Source organism: Micromys minutus (assembly GCF_963924665.1).
Source record: "Micromys minutus genome assembly, chromosome: 2".
Classification (NCBI taxonomy): Eukaryota; Metazoa; Chordata; class Mammalia; order Rodentia; family Muridae; genus Micromys; species Micromys minutus.
This window is the reverse complement of record NC_137971.1, coordinates 66,100,437-66,126,942: the sequence shown is the minus strand read 5'-3', so window position 1 is coordinate 66,126,942 and position 26,506 is coordinate 66,100,437. Positions and strand designations below refer to the sequence as shown.

Here is a 26,506-nt window from a genome sequence, read left to right as displayed (position 1 = left end):
TTGCTGTTGTTTGTTGAAACTGGTCTATGTAGCATTGGCTTGCAACCCTTCTAAATAGTTTTTGGACCCAGAATTCAATCGTTTTATCAGCTCCACTACTTCTGACCAAAATTCTTCTGTCACTACACCAGTCAGGGATTATTACAGATCTCCTTCCCTTCCATTTCTCCTAGGCATTAGTCTCACTCAACCAAGCAGGCAAAGTGGTCTGTTCAAGTTAAAGTTACATCATGCTGTTCCCGAGTCAAATCTCAACTGTTCAATTGCTTGAAACATCTCCGACCTTTCATCCCTTGATTTCATTTGCAGAACGGACAAACTGGATTATAACAAGGCTATACAGACAGGCCGCTGTCTGAGAGACCCACAGACAGAAGGTGATGGCTCTCTTTGATCTGGAATCCTTTACTTCCCTGTCCTAGCTTGAGGTAGCTTGGACGACTTCATTTCCCAGGATGCTTAGCGGCGGGGCGCCCGGAAGGCTGTGCACCCTCCGCGGGGCATGATGGGGGAGGTAGAGAATTCCATCATGGCGGCTTCCATTTCGGGCTACACCTTCAGCGCTGTGTGTTTCCACAGCGCCAACAGCAACGCCGACCACGTAGGTGCCGGGCCCCTTGCCGTGGCCGCTGAGGCCTTCGGCTTCCTCCTCAGGCCATCACTAGCGGCCAAACGATGACCGCTGGAGCCTTGGCCCTCATTCCCGGGGACAAACCGATGAGCTGGTGACCCAGGCGGCTCCCGCCCCCTTCCAGCTCCTGCACTCCTTTCGAGCCCTTCTCTTGGCGCTCTCGGCCTCGGGCGGGTCCTGGGCACAGCTGTTCTCAGTCCAACGGACCTAAAGGGCCCGGCCCCGTTGGTGTCAGGAATCGCGTAGCCGAAACTGGGTGCCTACCCCTCGCTGAGAGTCGGGCTTCCAGACTTGAGGAGCCTTGGGTCGGGATGGAGTTCAGAGGTTGTAATCTATAAGAGGATCCAAGTCCTGACCTCGGCCCCACGGGGTCTTCGTGTCTGTCACGGTTCATACTTACCAGATGTGGCTGTAGTTTTGTTTTTTTTTTTGTTTTTTTTTTTTTTTTTGTTTTTTTTCACTCCAGTGGAAAATGGAGGGTGTGAATAGGCATGTTAGATGCAGAGTCTTGTTTGCACTTCCTCAAAGTTGCCTGTTTAGTTCCACAGCAAGTGTTCTAATCCCCGGAACTAGTCCTAGTAGGGAAGTGACAGGTCCACATATGAGTGATCAGAAATGTATATAGGCCATGGAGTTCATAATTCATGGAGCAAAGTCTTTCTTCAATATCTTTATTTTACAAATTGCCTTTCAATGCCAGTGACCTGTGCCTGGAAATTCTTTATGATATAGGTGCTTTTACAGGACATGATTAATTTGCCCACCAACTGGCGATTTGTGTGTGTGTGTGTGTTATTGGTGAACGATTTAAATTTATTAAATAAGAGATTTGGCCTTTTGTGGTTGACATTACAAAACAACAGTAGTTGAAGGGGAAATTGGATTTGGTTTGATGTCAGCAGTCTTCGATTCCATTAATAAAGACTGATTCTGAAAGTTGACTCCATTAGTAAATTGAGTGGAATGAATTTACTGTTCTTTTCATCTCTGCAGTGTTGATGGTAGAGATCACTGATAGGAATATATTATAGCATAGTTTGTTTGTTTTTCTCCCCTAGCCCCAAAGACAGCTCCTAACAACCTTTAATAATGTAAGTGGTTGTAATGTTCCTAGTGTCCATGGACCGCAGTTATGGGTTCAGGGTGCTTATTTATTCTGTTTTATAGAGTACCTAGGAATATCATAGTTTATATATAAGGCAAGATTATTATAAAAGTTGGGCAGTATTTCTAGAAACTGCCATAAGTTCTGTTTCTTCATTTGTTATTCATTCTGTGTTTTGAGATAGTGTCATATAATCAAGCCCTGAACTCCTGATCCTCCTACTTCCAACCTCCTAAGTGCAGGGATTTCAGGGGTATGCCATTAACCCCAGCTCTAGATTTTTAGACATTTAATAGCAATCTCCTTAATATTTACCTCTTATTTGGCATGAGGGAAGAAATTTTATACAAGGCCAGTAGTTTGCATTGTGTTTTGTATGATTATACACTTTTGTATTAACCTAACCACAGTTTTGGATGTGGAATACTTAAAAGTAATGTCAGTTTTAAAGTTGAAGAACCAAGAATTTACTTTTGTTTGTTTGGTCTTAGAGCTAAGGTTAGCAAACATTTTTTTTTCTTAATTTTTGAGATTATAATTACATTATTTCTCCCTTTTTCTCCCTCCAGACTCCTCCCCCCCATACTCCTCCTTGCTCTCTTTCAAATTTGTGTTCTCTTTTTTATTAATCACTATTACATGCTTATAAATGTATACATATATATCCCTAAATATAACCTGCTTAGTCAGTATAATGCACCTCATATGTATGGTTTCAGGGCTGCCCATTTGTTTTGTATACCCAATTTGGTTTGCTCTTCCTTGGGGAAGACTTTCTCCCACTCTCAGCGTTTCTTAGTTGCCTGTAGTTTTGTTTTGTTTTTGTAGGGTTGAGGCCTTGTGGGCGTTTGCCTGTCCACTTTGGCCTGTCTATCAGTGTCACCCTTGCTCAGCTCGTGTTTAGGCAGTCATGTTTGTGAGATGTTATGGGAATAGCTTCTGACAATCTCACAGCAAACATGATCCTATGGCTTTTATGGTCTTTCTGCCTCTCTTCTGCAGTGTTCCCTGAGCCTTAGGTATGGGAGAGTTTTGTAAATATATTCATTGGAACTGCAACTCACAACTCTGCCTTTGGTTATGGTTTTCTGTAATGTTTCCACTTGTTGCACAGAGATGTTTCCTTGATGAGGAGTGAGGACTGCACTCATCTGTGAGTATAAGGACAAATGTTTAGATTGTTGTTAGGGATCATGCTGGTATAGTAAAGTGATGGTTGTAGGTTCTCCAAGGTCCATGACTTCACTAGCATGAAAGAGTTGGTTAGGTATCTGGAATCGGCCATGGTTTTCCTCTTCTTGAGCAGATTTTCAGTCCAATTGGAGAGCTGGTGATTACTGGCAAGGTGTGTGTACCACTACTGCAGTCTTGGCATTAGTGTGACATGCTGGTCATTGATGTGGTTTATAGTATTATAGCTGGGAAGAACAGTTGGTTGCTTCCTTCCTTTGGAAGCTTGAATGGTGCCTTCTGGTACCATAAAAGCTAGTCCTCAGGGAGGGTGGATTCAGTTCAGTTCCAGCTCTGGGCCTCTGGGCTCCATTTTCTGAAGTTCATGGTATGTCTTCCAGCAATAGGAACTTCTACCTTTTGGAGGCTACCCAAGGGCAATAGCAATTAGATGGTTGGTTTGTAGAGTCTCTCGGATAGCCCTGAATAACATCTCAAAAGAAAGTTTTTGTTAGGTAGGTGCTTTTTTTTTTTTTTTTTTTTTGGCTCTTGAAAGCAGACATTTTTCTGAAGAGGATCAAATAATAAAAGATAGTACTTTTTTTCTTTTTAAAGAGTTTAAAGAGTTTCTTTTTAAAAAGTTTTAGAGTCATATGTCTCTTTAACACCTTTTCAGTTCTACTGTTGTAAGGAGAGAACAAGGGTAGACCATGAACAAATGAGGTGACTGTGTTCTAATAAGAACTTATTTATAGCACTGAAATTTGAGTGCCCAATGATTTTTAACAGTTCATGAAACATCTGTTTTAATTTTTGCAACCATTTGAACATGTAGAAACCATTCTTACCTTACAGGCTGTGCACTAACAAAGTTGGGCCTGTGGTTTGCCTCTTCCTGCTATAATGCAATACAGTGGTTTCAACCTTCCTAATGCTGTGACCCCTTAATACAGTTCCTCATGTTGTGGTGACCCCCAACCATACAGTCATTTTTGTTGCTACTTCATAACTGTTTTGCTACTGATATGAGTTGTAAATAACTGATATGCAGGGTATCTGATATGTGACCCCTGTAAAAGTGTCATTCAACCTCCTTAAGAGGTTGTGAACCATAGGTTGAGAACCACTGATGTAATAGTTACTCAGATAATCTAAACCAGGGATAAATAAACATTCCTATTTAGCTTCAGAATGGTTTAATGTCATATAAAGTTTTGTTTGCTCTCTCTTTTTCTTTTTCTTTTTTTTTCTTTTTTTTTTTTTTGAGACAGGGTCTTTCTATGTGGCCTTGGCTATACTGGAACTCCCTATATAGACCAGGCTACCAGCAACTACCCCCCCACCATGCCTGCTAAAAAGTTCCCAGAATTCCAGATGTCACACATTGACTATTAAAACCATGCCTCTGCTAGAGCATGAGTCAAATCATAGTTATCTGCTGTGGACATTCCAAAGCAGTCCTAATTCCCACACCTGGGATTAAAATGAAAACACATTCTTATAATATTTTCATGTTTTTTTTTTTAAATAAACCAAGTTTTAAAGAATTCCAGAATTCTCAAAAATGTCACTATACTACTGTCCTGGACCATCAGAACCAGTTAGTCAGTATTTCTAGTGGTCATAGTCATCTGAGTCTGAGGAATTCTTGTCTTTTTCCTTGCAGTTCTAGGAATTGAACTACTGATCTACATGCATCTCTAGCCCAACATTTGTTTTTGCAAAGGAATTCTGGCCATTAGTCAGATTTAAGACTGCTGAGTTGGGTAGTTGGGAAGTTTGAAATACTTCTTCTCTTTTGGGGTTACTGGCAGTACTGTGGGTGGAACTGAGGGCAGCCCATCTCCCAGCAAGTTCTCTGCACACGTACCAAACACTCCCTCTAGTCCAGTACAGAAGTGAGGCCACAAAACATTTTTTTGCCCTCTCTACTCACAGATGTAGACTAGCAACTAAAATGTTTTTTAAACCGAGGGTTTCTGTGGCTGGGTTGAGCAGAGAATGGAGGATTATGTAGAGCCAGGCCTGGTTGCAGTGGAATTTATGAAATTAGTATCTGATGCACAGTAAGTGTTGGGTGTGCCGTTAAGTGCAACAGTCCTATCAGTAAACAAGCACAGTGCCTGCCAAGCTTACATTTTAGCCAGAGTAGGCATTGATGATCCTATAAGTCATGGTAGATGATGAGAAGACAAATGGAGACAGGGATAGGGGACAAAATGCCTGGCAGGTGTTATTTCTTATATGTTAGAACCTTAACTTGGGCAGAACCTCCAAGTTAAGATGCCATTTGAACAAAGGAAAGGAGTAAGTCTTGGGTCATTCAGGAGAGAGATTACAAGACAGTGGATCAATTTGTTCTCTCTGCAGGAGTGTTATTTTGGCTTGTAGGATATATCCTCACCAGCCATACTTGTACTGAGCAATACTACAAATGCTCAAACTGGTAATTTGCAAAGGAATTCTGTGTTGATTGTGTTAATAGATGTTCTCCACAAGTGCAAATAAGCTTTGGTTTATTAGATGGCAGCAAGTATGTTGGCTGGAATCCTGATTTCTCATTCTAGCCTATCCTGCCATTATCTTTATTGTTCGCTATTAGTGGTAGTTTTACAGCAATAAAATAAGTTATATGAAGTTATAACTTCATATAAGCAACATGAAGTTATATATATATAACTTTATATGAGCAACCCTGACACAGTTCTGCTTCTTGTGATTATCTGAGCATGCTATGGGACTGTCTAGGATTTAAATAATGAACTCACCTAAAAACAAGAAGACTTGTTGATTTACACTAATATGTCATTTTGGAATATTTTCTTACATATGATCCTATTAATAGATTAGACCAGCTTGATATGGTCCAGTCAGTGGTTTATAAAACAGCATTTTATATGCCAAGCTTATTTGGATTATTGTTAAAATTGATATAAACTAGTACATCCTAATTTCCTTTTAGCTTTAATAAAAAATCATCTTTAAGTTTAACCAGCTATTTTCTTCTATTATTTTAGGAAGGATTTTTGCTGGGAGAGGTAAGACAAGAGGAAACTTTTAGCATCAGTGACTCGCAAATCAGCAACACAGAGTTTCTGCAAGTAATTGGTAAGCTTATTGTCTGTAGAAAACAATTAAAAAAAAAAAAAAGAATGTCCTACAGGCTTGCCGACAGCCTGAATTTATGGTGCTATTTTTTTCTCATTAAAAAAAATTTATGTATTTTATGTATATGAGTACACTGTAGGCTGTTTTTCAGACACACCAGAAGAGGGCATCAGATCTCATTACAGATGGTTGTGAGCTACCATGTGGTTGCTGGAAATTGAACTCAGGACCTCTGGAAGAGCAGTCAGTGCTCTTAACTGCGAGCCATCTCTCCAGCTCTAGAAACAAATTTTAAATATATAACTTTAATTTTATGTATATGAGTATTTTACCTGTATGTATGTCTGTGTGCCAAATGTGTGCCTGGTGGTGCCCTTAGAAGTCTGGCGACCTAGAAGCTAGAAAAGGGTTTCAGATACCTTGGAATTGGAGTTATACACAGTTGTGAGCCACTGTATGATTCTTGGGAATCAAACCCAGGTCCTCTAGAAAAGCAGCCTTAACTACTGGGCTATCTCTCCAGCTCCAGGAAAACCCTTTTCAAAATGTGGACTAGTTTGTTTTATTCTTCGGCTCCTAACTGGAAGTATAGTTCACTTAGATAGGGTTTCTTTGTGTAGCCCTGATTGGCTGTTCTGAACTTACTTTGTAGATCAGGCTGTCCTCAAAAAAGATTGCCTGCTCCCATCTCCTGAGCAATGGGGTTAAAGGCATGTGCCAGCATGCCAGGCCTAAAGTAAATCTTTTAAATTTTGATTTTACTTACTTAATTTTAGTTTTTATGTGTATGGGTGGCTTGCCTAATGTATGTGTGAGAATTATATTTGTGTCAGAAGAAGTTGTTGTAGCTCCTAGAATTAGAGTTATAGTTATAAGCCATCATGTAGATGCTGGGAATTGAACACAGTTCCTGTGGACAATCAGCCTTAACCTCTTAACTGCTGAGCAATCCCTCTAGCCCCTAAAGTAAATATTTTCTTTAAAAACAAGCTATAAAAGATGTCACTTAGAGCGCACAGCTGTAGTGTGGGTCGTTTCTAAGGCTGTTACTCAGCAGCTGACTCGATAGTGTCTTCAAAAACCACAGTGAAGCTGAAGCCTATGGCTCAGTCTGTTGTCGTTGCTTAGTTCACCTTGTGCTATAATGAATGAAAGTGTTGGTGTTCGTCTTAGTCTTTTCAAGGATTGGCAAAGACACAGCTCCACATGTTCCTAAGATAGTTGCTAGACCTCCACAGGAGTCCAAGTTACTCAACAGTTACTCTGGGGAAAATGCTGAGAAGGAGGAAGGGGGGTATGAATGTATTCTCTCCCTTTTATCTAGTTTCCTTTTGATAAATAGCATAGTCTTTTCAGAAATACCTTAAACATATCATTCAGATCATTCAGTGGCAGTCTTCATAAGCAGAATAGAGCAAGGGATGCTTTGTTCATTTATATAGCAAATGTGTTAAAGAGCACACACTCTCTCATAGGTATATGTGAATATAGGTGCCTGGATCAGCTCCCTGCTACAAGTAGTTGTGAGCTCTTTGGTGTGGGTACTGGGATCTGAGTTCCCACTCTTGGGTTCTTGAACCTGGGTCCTCTAGAAAAGCAGACAGTGCTCTTAACCACTGAGCCATCTCTCCAACCCCAAAACACAGAATTTAAAGTAAAGATGAGTGGGGCCTGGGTTGTCACACTGGAACCAAATCATCAATTCCATTCTAATGGCCTTCTAGTACAGAGAATAAGAGCTAGGGTAAAGATTGCAGTGGAGTTAGAACGGAGGGAACAGCTGATCTGTCTGCAGGAATAAAGACTATAAGAGCTTCCACACATCCCTTCCCTGCCATGCAGAGACATGTTTTGTAAGGGCTTTTCATCCAGAAGTTTGGGGTTTCATTTTGCTTAACTCTTTAAAATCCTAAAAAATGGGCTAGCAAGATGGCTTACCAAGTGTGAAGGCTTGCAATAAGCCCAAAAACCTGAGCTTGATTCTTGAAGTCCACATAGTAGAAGGAGAGAACCAGCTCCTAAAAGTTGTTCTTTGACTTCCACACCTATGCCATAGCACATATAAGTGCACACAGAGACACAAATACATTTTAAAATTCTAAATAGTAGAATTTTACTTCTTAAGCCATCTGTGTATATAGTTATTTATTATTTGCACCTAGGATTTTAAAATTCATCTAGTAAATAAAGGTTGAATTGATGGATGGAAGGCCAGTGAGCTAATTCAGTAGACAAAGACACTTCTTGTCATAAGGTCCTGAGACTTACCCACATAGTGGAAGGAAAGACTAAATTGTCCTCTGACCTCCACACATGTGCCTTGGTGGCTGCTAGCATACACATTGATGTTTGTAAAAATCTAAATTGCCAGATGTAGTTAAGTGACTGCAAAAATCGCACTCCCAGTGTACATTCCAGTGTGGCTGTCAAATCCAGGCCTTCCACACAGACATTCCCCCCATGAGTTATCCCCTAGGTCATGTCTGTAGTGTGTCTCTAATCTGGTTTGTAAATTAAGAAGGAAACTGTTGGACAGTTTAGCTTGAGGACTACTACTTGTTCAGACTTCAAAACTTGCTCTAGGACTTTCAGTAAGCAAAATAGTGTTACCCTTATGTGAAAGATAAGTTTTCTTTATTCCAAATTCTAAGTAATTTTTGCTACCCATGCTCCACATCTCAGTGACCACCAGTGCCTGACGTAACTCAGGGTTGTGTGCTGCATCATTTTAAGCATCAAAAAAAGGGACTTTTGTAGATGATGTTTTCTCATTGTGTCATGAGTTGGTGCCATAGTGAGGCAAATAAACTCTTTAAAATCCCAAGGCTATCTCTATTTAAGTAGCAAGTGATGAGTCATTCTCTGGGAGAATATGGTAAATAGAATTGACAGGTCAATTAGTCTCATGCTCTTCTAAAAAGTCAGTTCATGGCCCCCTGGTGAGCTTGAAGAAATTGTTCATTCTGCTTAATCCCAGCATCTTTTCAGAAGCCGTTAGGATCAGTCTTATAAATGATTGTTTCCCTTAATACCAACTAGCTTTGAAAGAGTTAATGGACATCCAGTATTCTAAACACCTGGCCCAAGTTGCCAGGCATCGTTAGATGGTTATTAATGGTAGGAAAGTTGAGGCCCTTCTCTTCCAAAGCTGTCCCCACAGCTTTTATCCAGTTTGATTAAATGCTTCCAGTCAGTGGCTACTTTTTCTTATGATGCTTTGTTTAAATAGGTAAGATTGAGTAAGCTGTACAATAGCTGTCAGCTGTGCACTCACCACACAGGGACACAGGAAGCAGACCTCTCAGTCTCCACTCTCCTTTGTTCTGAGACTCTATTTCTGGCTATAATGGGAAGCAGCAGCTCTTCCTAGCACACACATGGTACCTGTTTACAAGGACAGAATGGTCTTGGTTATCTTAAAGTTTGGTTTAAAAAAGTCCTGCAATAGGGGTTGAAGAGATGGCTCAACGATTAAGAGAACTTCCAAAGGTCCTGAGTTTAATTTCTAGCAACCACATGGTAACTTAACACCATTTGCAATGCAGTTTGATCCTGTCTTCCGGTGTGCATGAAAACAGAGCACTTATATACATAAGATAAATACAGAAATTTAAAAACCCTGAACTATTTTTTAGTTGCTTGTGCCTTACGTGATTAACTGAGTTGATTTCCTTTGTCTGATTACAGAGATTCATAACCATCAGCCCTGTTCAAAACTCTTTAGGTAAGATACATTTGGTTTCAGAATTTTGGGTCCTCATTGAAAACATTGTTTGAGATCAGTAAATTTAGGCCTGTAACTGATTATAAGTTTAATTAAGAGTACTCATCTATTCACATTTTTTTTGTTTGTTAATTTTGGGATTTTGTGTGTGTGAGTGTGTTTTCGTTGTTGTTTGGTTGCTTGAGAAAAGATCTTGCTAGACTTGAATTTGTGATCTTCCTTCTCAAGTGAGCTGTCATGCTTAGCTCCTAGTTGAGAGTTCTTTACTTAGAGAGGAAAGTTAATCAAAGATCAGATTTAGATAAAATTGTTTATAGGAATCACATATAAACATACATTTAATTTTCAGTGATCAGCTTTAAAATAAAAGGAGCTAGGAGCTAGGTAGTGGTGATGCACATCTTTAATTCCACCACTTGAGAGGTAGAGGCAGGTGGATTTCTCTGAGTTCAAAGCCTACACAGAGAGGCCTTATCTTAAAGTACAATAAGAAATAGAGATGTTTCTTCCAGTGTTTGAGTTAATAAGCACCAGTTTTGTAATATGGCCATGGAAGGACAGAACCTAATGGCAGAGAAGCAGTCTGAAGAAGAAAAGCAGCAGGAGAGGGACACCTGGAGTGAAGAGTAGTTAATCCCACACTCCTCCAGGCCACGCTGTCAACATGGCCAGATGATGGGGGTCTTCACTACTAAGCAACCCTTTACTACTGAGCTACATCTTCAGTCCTCTGTCTTCTTTCTTAACCCATACCCTTCCACCTGAGGACTGAGCTGTGTGTTTCAGAAAATTCCCCTGCCTCTGCTTCTTCCCCTCCCAGACCCCAGGCCAGTGATTTCCTTCCAGTGTGCCCACATAAACATCAGTCATTGTTCTTTGACACAGGATCTCAAAGGATTATGTAGTCCTGGCTGACTTGGAACTAACTATAGACCAGGTTAGTTTCAGACAAATAGAGATCCCCCCTGCCTCTGCCCACCAAGTACTGGTATTAAAGATATGTGCCATCATGCCCATCTTTTCTTTAGTGTTCTTGATAGCCCTGTCCTTCCTTCATCCCTTCTGGTCACTTTGCATGGTTCTTCTTGCTGTTTTTCCCTTTGACCCGTCTGCAAGCACCTAGTACTCGTGGGGATTTCTATCATTCTCACCCTACACATATACCCTCATTTCTTAGTTATTTCAAAGGATTACCAGCAGGGTGGCTTCCTATAAGTGAGTCCACAAAGTAGCCAAGGACCTCAAGTTTTTCCATTTCCACATAACTGAAAGAGGAGCAAGGAAGCCAGGTGAGCAGCCATGGTTTACCTGGAAAGAGCATCATGTTTTGGACCAGACATTGCAAGTGCAGAACTTTCAGAACAAGAATTTGACTCATACTTAGAATTGAAAGAAATCTTAGAAATCATCTTTGTACTTCAGGCTTCTTGCTTTGCAAAGCAGGAAAGAAGAGCAGGTAGGATAAGTTGTTTGTCCTGCAGTGAGAGATGCGTCTGGGCTGGAGCTGGGATCTCCTGTTCTCTGAGTCATTTTGCCTGTGAGGTGTGTGGTGGGAAGCATTTCTAAGACTATAACCAAGAACAAGGAAGGACCCTCCTGTCAGTACTTTTGACTGCCCACATTAGTTTGTTTTAGAAGTGAGCACATTGTTAGAAGCTAGTCAGACTTGGCATCCAGTCCAGTATGCCTGTCCCCTTAGCTGTGCAGTTTGGACCATGCTTAGCATGTGCAAGACCCTCCATCATCCAGTTGTCTAGTTTTGCTGTCTTTTACAAAAACAGCAGAAAGCCTTGTTGAATTGGGATGAACTTGTACCTCAGCACTGTGGCTAAAACATGTAATAGAAAAGCATCCAGCTGAGAGTCTGTTAAACATACCACAGATGTTCATTTCCTCTCATTTCTCAGAAAATGAGTTGCTGTTATCTTTTTTTCATAAGTAATTGATACTTAGAAACAAAGTAGTGGAGCCATTTGAAACCACACATTTTGTAATTACTTGATTACTTTCCACACATGAAAGGAATGTCTTTTGAATGAAGCAATCTCTTCAGTGGTATTTAAAACAAAATGTGGCGTCCCATCAAGAAAGCACTTAGGCTGATTCTCTGTTTACCAACCTTGGAGTAGAAGCAGTGCATCTATTAGGGTTAGATGCTCTGTAGGCCCTGTGGTTATGTCTATTCACAGTACAATGGCATTTTAATTATTTTTTTTTCTTCTTTAAAAAAACAGTTTTTATGATTATGCAAGCAAAGTAAATGAAGAGAGTTTGGACAGAATTCTTAAAGATCGGAGGAAGGTATGTTTTCTGTATTACTTGCTCCAATTTGGAAATCACATCCTAGCATGAAAAAAAACAGCTAAGGCCCATGATATCTGCTGTGTGTTAGGTATTCTCTCTTGGTGCTGGAGATGAAATCCAGTGCCCTGCCACTTAGCTACACCTGTGAGTAGTTTTTAAAGGTAAATTATGGACTTGAAATAATGTGGACTATATCATTGGGAGTCTTTATAATGTGATCTCATTTACTTAAAGTTTGGGGGGAGGTGAATTTTATACAGAAAACTAACACTAGTCCATGTGATGGTTTGTATATGTTTTGCCCAGGGATTGGTACATTAGAAGGTGTGGCTCTGATGGAGTAGGTTTGTCACTGTGAGTGTGGGCTTTAAGACCTTCATCCTAGCTGCCTGGAAGCCACTAGCAGCCTTCAGATGAAAATGTAGAACTCTCAGCTCTGCCTGCACCATGCCTACCTAGATGTTGCCATGCTCCTGCCTTGATGAAAATGGACTGAACCTCTGAACCTGTAAGGCAGCCCCAATTAAATGTTGTCTTTTATAAGACTTGCCTTGGTCATGGTATCTATTCACAGCAGTAAAACCCTAATTGACAGTCCAAATGACTTTGGATGGTTCATTCTCTTTAGTTTATAATTTGAAAAATAATTTTGTAGATTTTTAATTTTAAAAATATTTTAAACTTATTTAACAGTTTGATACATATGTAGTGTATTTCTTGATTCTATCTACCTCCAACTCCCTCTGCTCCTTTTGGACCTCTCCTTAACATTTGTCTCCTTCATCTTCATGCCTACTTTTTGTTTTTTAACTCACTGCGTCCAGTTGGTGCTGCCTACATGTACATGAGTAACCTACCAGTGTCCACACACCCAGGAAAAACAGCCTGCCCTCCTCCAGCAGCACTCAGTTGCTGTAGCTCCTCAGCTTCAGGTGGAAACCTCATAAACATGTACTAATTGTATAGTCAAAACAATAATCCTGAAAAATGTAAATTATGCTGGGCGAGGAAGCATATGCCTATAATAATCTCAGGACCTAAGAAGGGGAGAGACTGCAGGATCTGGAGCTACAGGTTCTCATTGGCTACATTGTGAATTGAAGGCCATTCTAGGCTACTTGACATTCTGTCTCAATACAGCAACATCTACCCATCTATGCCCTCAAATATGTAGGAACTGGAAAAATGGCTCATTAGCTAAGAGTGCTTGCTCCCTTTCCACAGTACTCATGGCCAATTCCTAACACCTATGCTGGGCAACTCACAACTGCCTGTAACTTCAGCTCCAAGGTATCTGATGTTCTCTTCTGGCCTCCAGTGACATCTGTACACACAATGCATACACATATGTACAGATCAATTTTTAAGAAATAAATCTTTTTAATTTTTTAGAAATGAATGAAGGGGTGAAAATATGACTCAATGGTTAAGAACACATCTACCATTGCAGACGACCTGAGTTCTATTCCCAGAACCCACCTGACAAGTGTTTAGTTAGGATTTCTATTGCTGTAACTAAAACACCGTGACCAAGCCAATCACAGAAAGGGCTTATAGTTCTAGAGGGTCAGAGTCTGCGATGGCTGGACAGCATGGCAGGCAGGCATGGAAGCTAACGGCTGAGAGTTCACATCTCAAATCAAGCAGGAAACGGGATTGGAGTGGCATGTGGCTTTTGAAACCTCAAAGCCCCCAGTGACACACTTCCTTCAGCAAGGCCATATACTCACTAAGCCTCTCCAAACAGCAGCTGCTGAGTAAGTATTCAAGTGTGTGAAACTTACGGGGGACAGCTCATCCAGCTATCTATCACACATGGGTTCTAGGGTTTGGGGTGCATGGCTTACATAGCAAGGTACTTTACCTACTGTGTCATCTCACTAGCCTTGACACAAATACTCTTTTAAAAGGAGGGAAGAAAGAAAAAAAAAGGGTTAGATAACAAGCAAGTTACAAGATGTATAAAGAAGTCTATAATAGCCAGGACACACATGAAAGGAATTCTTCCTCAATCAAAACCACAAACTGAAATGGGGTGCCATTGCTTGCCCATTGCTCTGGCACAGAATTGGAAGCACTGACAGTATGGGAGGAATGAGGGAGGAGTGGCTGGTGAGAAAGTAATGCAGTGCAGCATTGGGAGTAGGTGCAGCCACACACATCTCAGGTTCACTGTGCATTTACCTGAGTGTCACACACTCATTGGACAGTCATTTTGAGCCATGTCACAGATGTGGAGGTCAGAGGGTAACCTGTGTGAGTCCTTTTAGTTATCACACTCACGTCAGTAGTTTTGGTGGCAATCCCCTTTACCTGTTGAGCCATCTTGCAAGCCCTGCATACTGAATTTTGAATTAATTTTTGATAATTTCACATTTAGAAACTTTTTACTGTTACCAATTTTTTAGTCATGTGACTCTATGGGGTCACGACACAGTGTAGGAAGCTATGCTATATGTCACTGTAAATTCATTTTCTAGAATTTTATACTATAAGATTCTTCAGCATCTATTTTCTACACCCTGCAACTGGCTTCTTGTAGATTTATGTTAAAGCGTTACATGATTGGACTGGGAGAGGTAGGCAGAGAAAAGGGAGGAAATCAGAAGAGGAGGGGAGAGAGAAAAGAAAGGACTAAAATGGAGATCAGGAAGGATGAATTGGATCCAGGTGGACTTAATTGGCGTTAGGTAGCTATGAACATTTTAAGGATTATAGGACTTATATCTCATATAGAAGGGCGGTTTGTATCTTCGTCTATTTGATGTAATCTTATTGTGTAGAGGGTTTGTGAATTGAGAGTTTATATATAAACCTGTCTGAAAAGCTATCAGGCCCTAGAGTCATGTTTGTACTGGGCGGGGTGGTAATTCCACCCTGGACAGAGGCAGTAGGGCAGGCAGAGTAAACCAACAGGGAAGGGAGCCATGTGAAAGATACTGCTTGCAGACCGAGTGACAAGAGTCCATGTGCCCAGCTCCATGCTAGAAGCAGCACCCATGGAGTGAAACCTCGGGGCTGATAAGAGATAGCTATTCCTTGTTTAATATTTACTGCAACAGCTTCTTTCTCAAAGCATAGTTATTTTGAGATTCCTCCATGGTGATTTGTTCCTCTATTACTGCATATGATTCCAATATACAGGTGTACCACAGTTTACCCAGTTTATCCATTCACTTGTTGACAGAAAGATTGTTCTTAGTTCTGGGCTAACCAACATAGAGTGGTCATGAACATTTGTTTACAGGTGCTCATTTGGATGCATTCTGAATTGAGTGAGCTCTTAATACTTTCTTGTCTTCTGTTTTGTTGCAGAAAGTTATCGGATGGTACAGATTCCGGCGAAACACCCAGCAGCAGATGTCCTACAGAGAGCAGGTCATCCACAAACAGCTCACCCGCATCCTCGGTGTGCCAGACCTTGTCTTCCTTCTCTTCAGCTTCATCTCTACCGCCAACAATTCTACTCATGCTTTAGAATATGTTCTCTTTAGACCAAATCGCAGGTAAAGACAGCTTCCCACCAGCCGTGCATAAAAAGAGAGACACCAGGCCTGAGGGAAGGGCTCAGTGGGTAAAGCAAGCATGAGGGCTAAATTCTGGCTCCCTAGCACCTATGCAAAAGTTGGGCATCACGGCCTGCATTGGTAACCCTCGCACTCACTCAGCAGGCAAAAACAAGTGGTTCCCAGGGGCTTGCTTGCCAATTAAATGAGTTAAAGTGGTTTGGGGATCAGTAAGTATCACTTAGATATGTTTGCTTTTCTTACAGGTGTACACTTATTTACTTCTTCATGACCCATTATGCAAAAATAGTTCTGCAACATTTGGAGTCTAATTGTAACTTTAGAACACACAAGGCAAAGACAGAAATTGTAAAAATGATCCATTATTGGTGATGAGGGTTTTGCATTGTGACCTTGTGAAAACATTATGTGACTACATTTTGTGTTTGGGAGTTGCAGAAAGCTGTCCTTCTGGGAATGTGTTCATAGGATTAGTAGGCAACATCAGTGAAATAGAGTTTGGTAACTAAGGATTTCATTAATTATCCTCTAAGTATTTCTTAAGGATTCGTCAATCATTGACATGCAGGCAATGTAGAGCCAGAGCTACTGCCCTCAAGGAATGTGCAGAATATTGCTTTAAGGGAAAGGAAGTTGCTGACTATTCATCCACGATGGCCACAGCCCTTTGGAGGCCTACAGCTTCCAATCCCAACTCTTTAAATTTTTTTAAAAAATGTTACGTATTTGGGTATCTTGCCCTCACATGTTTCTTTATACTACATGTGTGCCTGATGCTAGCGCCACCAGAAGAGGGTATTTGGATCCCCTGGAACTGGAGTTACAGATGTTAGTGAGCCATCATGTGGATGTTGGGAATCAAACTCTGTCATCCCAATTCTTAAAGGAATACTTTAAAACTTGGGGATGATGATACATACCTGTTAGCCCAGCAGTGAAGTACTGAGGTGAGCAGACGACTTGAGTCCACATCTTTAACACTTAGCCAGGCAACATAGCAATAGAGCCAGGTATGGAGGCTTATGATTTTAATCCCAGCACATGGGAGGCTGAAGCCGGCAGAGTGTACATTTGAAGCCAGTGTGAGCTGTATAGTGAGACCCTGCCTCAAAGGAGAAATGTACTTATTACATGCTGTTTTTCTTAATTCTCCTCATAGGTATAATCAAAGGATATCACTTGCTATTCCCAATCTAGGCAATACTAGCCAGCAAGAGTACAAAGTGTCTTCAGTGCCAAACACGTCTCAGAGTTATGCCAAAGTTATTAAAGAGCATGGGTAAGTTGAAAGGTAAACTGGGTTCTTTGGGGAATGGTATTATCTCTGTCGATATTTTTCAAAGTGTAAGGAAAATGTAAAGTCAAGTTTGTTTTAACTGAAACTGAAGAAAACAGAAAGTTCCCTAGGCTACCACCATATATCAGAATTTGATCTTTTTTTTTTTTTTTTTTTTTTTTTTTTTTTCAAGATTTATTTATTTTGTGTATGAGTACACTGTAACTATCTTCAGACACACCAGAAGAGGGCATGAGATCCCATGATAGATGGTCGTGTGCCACCATGTGGTTGCTGGGAATTGAACTTGGGACCTGGGCAAGAACAGTCAGTGCTCTTAACCACTGAGCCATCTCTCCAGCCCCAGAATTCGTTCTTAATAAACTGTAGAAAGGATTCCTAGAGTTAAGTGTGGTGACTCACACTGCAATCCCAGGACCTGAGAGGCTGAAGCTGGAGGTGGTCATAAGTTCAAGACCCTTCCTCAAAACAACAACAGAAATACCCCAGCAAAACAAACCTGCTCTGTAGGACATGGTAGTGCATGCTTGTAATCCTAGCAGCACCCAGGAAAAAGAAGCAGCAGATTTCTGTTGACTTCCATGCTAGCCTCTGCTACATAGTAAAACCTTGTATCAGAAAATTAAATAAATCTAAAAAACTGAGGCTGGAGAGACATTTCAGTGAGTACTTGCTATGCAAGCATGAGACCTGAATTTGGATTCTCATCCTGTTAAAAAAAAACTGAGTGAGAGGCTGGAGAAAGGGAGCTCAGTGATTAAGTGTTGCTCTTGCAGAGGACCTGGGTTCTATTCCCAGCACCTGCATAGTGGCTCACAACCATTGTAACTCCAGTCCTAGGAGACCAAGTACCCACTTCTGGATTCTGCAGTTACCAGGTGTACATGTGGTTCACAGACATGCATGTAAATAAAACATTTATACACATAGAAAAATTAATTACTTAAAAATAAAAGGCTGGCCTGGGCATAGTACATTTATGACTCTTGCACCAGGAGCACACAAATAGGCAGGTGCATGGGACATGCCAGTCAGCTAGCAAAACAGCCAAAATGGAGAAGACCAGGTTCTGTGAGAGACTCTGTCTCAAACAATAAGATAAGCAGACACCTGACAATGAACTCTGGCCCCTACACAAGCATACACATTGGAGCTCACTTTTATACACACATGAACAAACATACATGTGTATCTTTACATACCCATGCATACATGCACTATACAAACTTAGGCAAACACAGACTTACAAATAATCCCTAAAAGTACTAATTTTTTTATACTTACAAAAAAGATAATTTAATTTTACTGCATCTTTCCTCAAGTTTTATATATTATGTTTTTAAAGATTTGTTTTACATTTTATTGTATGTATGTAACTGTTTGCCTGGGTGTATGCATGTCCACGAAGTGTATATGCAGTGCCTGAGGAGAGAGAAGAGAGCACTGGATCCTCTGGAATTCGAGTGATGGATGCTCTGATTAGTGCTGGCACCTGAGCCCAGGTCCTCTGCAAGAGCAGCCAGTGCTTTTAACCTCTGAGCCATCTCTCAAGCTGCTTTCCCTAGGTTTTAAAAAGTACAACAGCCAGATGTGGTCACACACACCTTTAATCCCAGCTCTTGGGAGGCAGAGGTGGGTGGATTGTCATGATGTCCACACCAATGTGGACTTAGTGGTGAGTTTCAGACCAGCCACGGGTACATAGAAAGATTTTATCTAAAAATAAAGATAGTAAAAAAAAAAAAAAAAAAAAAAAAAAAAAAGGATAAACATAGAAAAAAAATATTCTGTTTCGGGTTTTGTCGTTTTGTTTTCTTTAAGATTTTGTTTACTTATTTTATATATATGGTGAGTACGCTGTAGCTGTCTCCAGACACACCAGAAGAGGGCACCAGATCTTATTACAGATGGTTGTGAGCCACCATGTGGTTGCTGGGAACTGAACTCAGGACTCCTGGAAGAGTAGTCAGTGCTCTTAACTGTTGAGCCATCTCTCCAGCCCCAAATAGTCTGGTGTTAATTAGTTTTTTTTTTTTTCTTTTCTGTATCACTATCAGGATAAGCATTTTATTGCTTAGACATCCCCTTTGAACCATAGCACATAATTAATACTAACTCTGACATCTTTTTTTCTGTCTTCTAGTACTGACTTTTTTGATAAGGATGGAGTCATGAAGGACATCAGGGCAATTTATCAGGTTTATAATGCACTTCAGGAGAAAGTACAGGTAACTGGCATTTCCAACTTGTTCAGATTGCTCAAATCCTACTTTTGTATAAATGAATGAATGAATGAATGAATGAATGAGTGAATGAATGAATGATCTTTTAGCTTACAAATGAATGAGCAGTGATTCAAAGTCAGAATGGACTTTGCTAGGATAACTTATGTCAGATATCAGCTGAGATCCTGCCGCCTCATGTGCTGAGGGAGAAACACTACAATACTTTTTATTGCTGCTGCTTAGAACATGCAGGACCCCTTTGCAGTGGTGCTTTTTCTGGGAGTGTAATCTCCAAGGTAAGTTTGAAGAGGGATGCTGAGAACAGTCTCTGTCAGTTGTGTTTTAGGGGGACACAGTGTCAAAAGCTGACACCTAGTCCAGCTCTGCTTCCATCTATCTAATCAGTTCATTTTGCCCCGGCCGCCACTGTGGAGTGGGAGGATTGCAGTCTCTTTCCAGTCCATCATGAACAAGTGCTTATGGAACCACTCCAGGTGCCAGCCACTCGCTGACAGTCCTTCCCACTGCACTTACATTTGAGAATGAGAAGAAAAGTGGCAAAGTTGGAACTCTCCTAGGCGTGGAAAAGACCCCAGCAGATAGAGGGAGGAGTGAAGGTAGAATCTAAGATGGGGAAAGCCCTGGGCATGGTGGCATATACTTTTAATCCCAACCACTTAGGAGGCAGAAGTAGGTGGATCTCTGAATTTGAGGACTGACTGGACTACTAAGTGAGTACTAGGACAGCCAGGGCTACACAGAGAACCAAAGACTACAATAAGATTTAATGGGGAAAGTCTCAGTAAGGGGCAACTAGTACAGAATAGTTTCCAGGGCCTGTGTTCACAGCACACTAGGATGTGGAGGGAATGCTATTCACACTCATTTGTGCCAAATTTCTTTCCTGGAAGTTTCTAGTATTTCTGCTATGGGAGGAATGTGCAGTGGAAAACAACTTTTTGTCCTAAATTCATTACCATACCCTTTCAGACCATTTATACAAGCCAAACAGCTTCTAAATCGTTTCACACATTACCTGTGTATCAAAGAAGGCCAGCTCTCATAGTGGTTATTGGTAGCTGAATTACATACATTCAAATCTCAACTTTGGATCTTACTTTCTTTTCCAGATTTCCTTTATCATAGTTATTTTCAGTTAGGTAAATCTGTCTTATCTGTTTCTTAATTTTTATTTTATGTATGTAGATATTTTGCCTGTAAATATGGATGTTTTGCCTGTGTATAGATGTGCGCCATATGTATGCAGTGCCTGTGGAGGCCAGACAATGGCATCAGATTCCCTGGAGTTTGAGTTTGATCCCTGGAACCTACTTAAAGGTGGAAGGAGAGAACTGATTCCACCAAGATTCTCTCTGACCTCCACATGTGGTCATGGCACACCCCCAGTCATACATATACATGCTAATTCTGCACTTGTTAATTTTTAAAATGTATTAAATATGCATGTGTGCACACACACATGTGCTTGTCTGAGAGTGCATGCATATGAATGCAAGTACCCACAGGCCAGATAATTCCATTGAGCTAAAGCTACAGGTAGTTATGAGTCACACAATATGGGTGGTAGGAATTAAACTCAGGTCATCTTCAAGAATAGTCCTGCTCTTAATCACTGGGCCATCTCTCTAGCCCCTAATGATATATTTTTTTAAATAATGACTAAAATTAATCATTGTATTGATTAATATAATATAGCTTCCAGTATACACCCTTTAAAAAAATCAAGCTGGAGATGGTGGCTCAGTGGTTAGAGGATGCTTGCTATTAAAGCATGAGGACTAGCGTTCAGATGCCAATATCTATGTAACAAGCTGGGCGTGGTCCTGTGCATGCCCATAATCCTAGCACTGAGTGGGCAGAGACAGAGTCAGTAGATTCTAGTCTAGCTTCCAGCTTTCAATCTAGCCATAAACCTCATGAACTCCATGTTAGGGAGAGAAACTTTCTTAAAGGCATAAAGCAGGGAGTGGTAGAGGAGAACACCTGATGTTTTCCTCTCATCTTTGTGTGTGCACCTCAACACACAGACATTTTTTAAAATGTTTAAATGGTGAGTGGTTTTTAAGGATAGACACTCAAAGTTGACTTCTGGCTTCCATATGTACCTGTATGCCCCATAAACATTGCATATGAGCACACAGAAGAAAAGCAATTCTGATCAGGCATGGTAGCATACTCCTATAATCCTAGTACTCAGGAAGCTTTGAGGGACAGGTCTCCAGTTGAAGGCTAACCTGGACTACATAGGGCAGTCTTGTCTCAAAGGGAAAGCTCTGCTTTCATGAGCACTCAAGATTGCTCTACTTTATATGTCTGCGTTTAACTTGGATGACTTCAGTGTCTGGTAACCTTGGAAGCCAGAATAAGGTGTGGATCCCGTGGAACCGGAGTTACAGGTAGTTGTGAGCCTGCTGGGAATTGTACGTGGGTCTTCTGGAAAGGCAGTTAATGCTCTTAATTTAACTGCTGAGCCATCTCTCCAGTCCCGTTTTTCCATTGTAATGAGGCTGAACTAGTAGATTACCTCTTGCCTGGGTTTGAAGCTAATCTTTTTTTCTTGTGTTTTTCCCTTCAGGCAGTGTGTGCCGATGTAGAAAAGAGTGAACGAGTTGTTGAATCTTGTCAGGCAGAAGTGAACAAATTGAGAAGACAAATCGCTCAGAAGAAAAATGAAAAGGAACAAGAAAGAAGTAAGCACCTAGAGATGAACCTCTCATTCAGTATGAGAGACTGGCTCTGTTCACTGTGTGGGGGACTGTGCCTGAACGTAGGGTTCCCAGGCTGGGCACATGCTCCATCACTAACCTACGTTCCAGCCCTTACATTATTCTATTTTATTGCACCTTTATTTTATACTTACTCTATACATTATCTCACTATGTATCCTCAGTGGGCTTGGAACTTACTCTGTAGCCCAAGCTGGCCTCTAACTTGAGATCTGACCCCCAAAGCCTCCCAAGTACTAGGATTACAGGTGTATGCTACTGTGCCTGATAAAGATTCTTTTTCCGAGAGATCCACATGGCTCTACCTCCTGGGTGCTGGAATTAAGGTCATGTGCTTACTATGCCCAGCTTTCCTTTTTGTTTTGTTTTTGTTCATTCGTCTGTTTGTTTGCTTTTATTTACTTATTATGAACACCAGTGGGAGGTCAGTTTGCAGGAATTGGTTCTCTTCTTCTACTGTGTAAGCCCCAGGGATTGAACTGAGGTTGTCAAGTTTGGAGACCAGGTCCTTAATCTACTGCTATACCATCTCACTGGTCCTACTTTTTATTTTTGAGACAGTGTTCATAAGTTGCCAGGCCAGCTTTGAACTTGCTGTATAGTTCAGGCAGGCCTCTGACTTGTGATCTTCTTGCCTTAATCTCCAAAGTACTAGAATTTGTTTGTTTTTAGAGACAAAGGTTCTCTGTGTAGCCCTGGCTGTCCTGGAACTCTGCTCTGTAGATCAGGGTGGCCTCAAACTGCCTCTACTGGAATTAAAGGCATATGCCACCATGTCTAGCTAAAAGTAGCTAGAATTACAGGTCATGTTACCCAGTTAAACTATTTGTTACTTTATTATCAAGTTATCTATTAAATGACTTGAGACTATTTTTGAAAACCCTCCCTTAATCCCCACAATTGTAAGGAAGAGTCTCATATATCGTAGACTGTCCTTGAACTTTCTCTGTAGTTCAAGTAGAGGAGTAGAGGCTAGCCATGAGCATGTAGAGAGAGGAGGAAGGGAATGGCGAGAGGAGGGACAAGGTGGTGGAGCAAGAGAGTGTAAGAAAGGGCAAGAGGACCTAGAATTTCTGATTCTCCTGATTTTTCTTCCCAAGTGCTGGGAATTAGAACAAGTACCACCATACTTTTACGTAGTGATGGAAACTGAATCCCAGGCTTTGTCCATGTTAGGCAAACTTTTTTACCCACTGAGTCGTGTTTTCAGTTTGGCAAGAATCCTGCACTATGCAAACACCAGAGAGGGAAGGTGTTCCCTTGTCTTTAAGCGTTTCCTAGTGAGAAATGCTGCTTTTATGCTATTCCTCACGTTCCCAAAACTGAAATAAGAGGACCAAAGAGAAAAGCTGAAGCAGATAGAAGTCAGAAAATATCTAAGAAATTTAGTGCAGATTTTTGTGTGTATTGACAATATCATCTGTTTCTAGCAACTAAATTCTTGGAGGCTAGAGAGATGGCTTAAGAGGTCTAGCTGTTGCTGGAGAGGACTAAGTTTGATTCCTAGCAACCTCTGTAGAGAAACTCAAAACCACATGTAAATCTCGTTCCAGAGGACCACAGTGCCCTTTTCTGGTCTCATTGGGCCCTTTTATACAAATGGTAGGCACAAACATAAATACACATTAAAAGAAAAGCAGTATGGCATTTGATAGGACACTGCAAGGACTAGTCCCTGTTCATGTGACTTGTAAAGGTTTTAAGAATGGTTCTCAGTGTCAGCTGGTAGTTCCAAGTTTTTAGCACAGTAGACAACAGGTGGGTAAAATAGCTCCAAATCTGGAGTTACAAGCTTAGGTTGTGCATCGTTGGGCTGTACTTCTTTCAGATTATCTGGACTTTCAACTTTGGTTTCTTTTTTGTTTGTTTTTGTTTTTTTGGGATGAGGGTCTCACTGTGTAACTGGTTAGTCTGATGCTTGATATGCAAAGAAATTGATGTATAGAGAAACCATTTGTAAAATATTAGCAATGATCAGTTCACAGTGTTGCTACTCATTTCCAGAACATTCAAGTTGACCATTTAACTAGTGGAGGTAAGAGCTATGTAGATACAGAACTTGTTGAGACGTTCTTCCTGTTTCTGTGCAGGATTACAGCAGGCCCTGTTAAGCAGACAGATGTCATCTGAAAATCTGGAGCCAGCGTTCAGCCCTCGGATGTCCTATTCTGGGTTTTCAGCCGAAGGGAGAAGTACTCTATCAGATACCGAGCCCTCTGATCCTCCGCCCCCTTACTCTGATTTTCACCCAAACAATCAAGAAAGTACTCTGAGCCATTCTCGCATGGAAAGAAGTGTCTTCATGCCCCGGCCTCAGGCTGTGGGCTCTTCCAACTATGCTTCCACCAGTGCCAGACTGAAGTTCACTGGAAGTGGAACAGATCTTCTTCCTTCCCAGAGTGCAGCTGGAGACAGTGGGGAGGAGTCAGATGACAGTGATTATGAAAATTTGATTGACCCTGCAGAGTCCCCTCATAGCGAATACTCACATTCAAAGAATTCACAGCCCTCAACACATCCTGACGAGGACCCCAGGAACACTCAGACCTCCCAGATTTAAGTAAACAAATGACACTCTCCACTTGGCACTACTTTTTTTAATGGCTTATTGAGTGTTGTTGAGGACTTAATCTGTGGGGAGACCTGCTTTCTCAGATGCCGTGGCTCCTGAGTGGAGCATCCTGTGCACAAAACTCCCAGAATCCTCTGTCCGCTGGTCCTCACCTCTGAGTACAGTGCACGGGTTCACAACAAAATCATTATGATAATCAAATTGTCCTAATTCTGGTGCGATTCATGGATGTACTAGTAAATTTAGGCAGAGTGAAACTCCTCAGTGTAGTCTGTTCTTTAAGATAAATCAGAGATCAGAGACTAAGCACAATTAGTCTATAAATGCTCTCTAAGTCAGAAACTTACCTCTGCACTATCATGCCTTGAAATTTGCTTTTTCAAAGGGAAATGAATTTAGCAGCAGCCTTCAAAGAACTTTCTATGATGAGCCAAATTCATCTTTGCCAGAAAAGAAATTTTGTTAATTCCAAGAAGCCTAATTGGAACAAGTCAGACATTCCTTCTCTCGTCTGCATGGTTTTGTAAGATGGGAAGAAAGGACTTTGTTTCAACTTTTTTCTACTAGCCTGATATGTATTGTCACTTAAAATGGTTGCCTTTTTAAAAATGTAGGAATACTAATCCCCAGTGAGTACTCATCTGGATCAGTGTCATGAAGTCAGTTCCTTGACTTTTGGTACACAGCAGTGGCTGCTGTGCTGCACCAACAGAGTTTGCTTCTGTGGGAGTCTTAGAGGAAGGCCACACACCAGTGGATGACAGAAGGGAGGAACTAGGCCGAAGTTCCTGTGTAACAGTTGTCATGTACTTAGGTGTGGCAGATTCCGGGCTAGAGTTGTAGAGGAAAGACATTTTTATGAAAATATCCAGGAATCTTGGTGACTACAGATCCACTTCAAGTATGAATAACCATGTTTTTTCTTTTTTCCTAAAGTTGCCATTTAGGAGATAATTGCAAATGTGTGGAGACCATTGGGATGCACTTATGCTTTTATTTAATTACTGATTATTTTCTAGTTTTGCCCAAAATGTGTGAAGCCACTAAAAACCATTGAGTATGTTGGGCTACTGGATTGGAAATGGCAAGACCTACCATTTATGGCAATCAATCAGCCCATGATGCTTGGCGCTGAACTGCCTTTCCTTGGACTAGTTAAAACATGTAAGGATAAAGACACCATTAAAAGGCTTACAGTCTGGTTTCAAAGGATTAATTTCACTTTATAGTGATATTTACTCATGAGCTCCGGCTCCCAGTCTCAGACAGTGGATACAGGCTTAGAAATAAGATGCTGGACTGCCCTGCTTGGGTTGTATCCCAGGGTCTACATTATAACTCCTGTCCTGATTTCTCTGGTCTCATACCACTTCCGTTTGATTTGAATGCCGAGGGTCACTTTATCTGCAGCGCGTTCCAGCTTTTATCAGCTACCTACTAGCAGCTTCAGCACGGTATGAATTCCAGTTTGTTAAAGTGCCATCGCCATCTCCTCTGTTCAGATTTTGACATTCAGGAAAATATTCTTATTTTTATGCCATACTGAAATATACAGTGTATATCTGACAAAGCAGTTAAATGTGACAATAAAAACTTATTTAATCATGATACATTATTTTAGTGTCTGAGCACCAGCAAGTTCTTGTCTCAGTAGATGTTGCCTATTGGGTAGGGTTTTTTTCTAATACTTTATTTTTATGTGTATGTGTATGTATGTCAGTGTATACATTTGGGTATACAGGTACTAGTGAAGTCCAGAAGAAGACATTGGGTGTCCTGGAGGTGGACTTACAGATGATTGGTAGCCTCCAGTATTGGAACTAGGAACTAAAGTGATTCTTTTGTAAGAGCAGCAAGTGCTCCTAACCATTGAGCCATCTCTCTAGCCATAGTAGGTAGTTTTTAAAGGGCATTAAAACTTGTTCTCAATCTTCATAGGGACTTGTCTGTCTGGTTCAAGAGGAATCTAAGAGTACAACTAACCAAAACACTCATGCTGATTTCAAGGATGGTGTGGTAAGAACTATCTAGAGAAGTACCCGTAGTGAACAGAGCTGAAGCATGGGAGGAGGCCTCTAATGGCACCTGCCCAGAAG

The 26,506-nt window shown here is 41.0% G+C and overlaps 1 protein-coding gene across 1 annotated transcript; it reads left to right on the top strand.

Annotated features, from left to right (window-relative positions):
• Positions 1 to 475: 475 nt before the first annotated feature.
• On the top strand, positions 476 to 26,018 carry ABRAXAS2 (abraxas 2, BRISC complex subunit). Its single transcript, XM_080913297.1, has 9 exons — positions 476 to 601; positions 5,924 to 6,014; positions 9,702 to 9,738; positions 11,973 to 12,039; positions 15,358 to 15,548; positions 16,729 to 16,848; positions 19,010 to 19,094; positions 21,688 to 21,802; positions 23,929 to 26,018. The coding sequence occupies exons 1-9, from the start codon at positions 503 to 505 to the stop codon at positions 24,396 to 24,398; spliced, it is 1,275 nt and encodes a 424-aa protein (XP_080769423.1). The 5' UTR covers positions 476 to 502; the 3' UTR covers positions 24,399 to 26,018.
• The last annotated feature ends 488 nt before the right edge of the window (positions 26,019 to 26,506 follow it).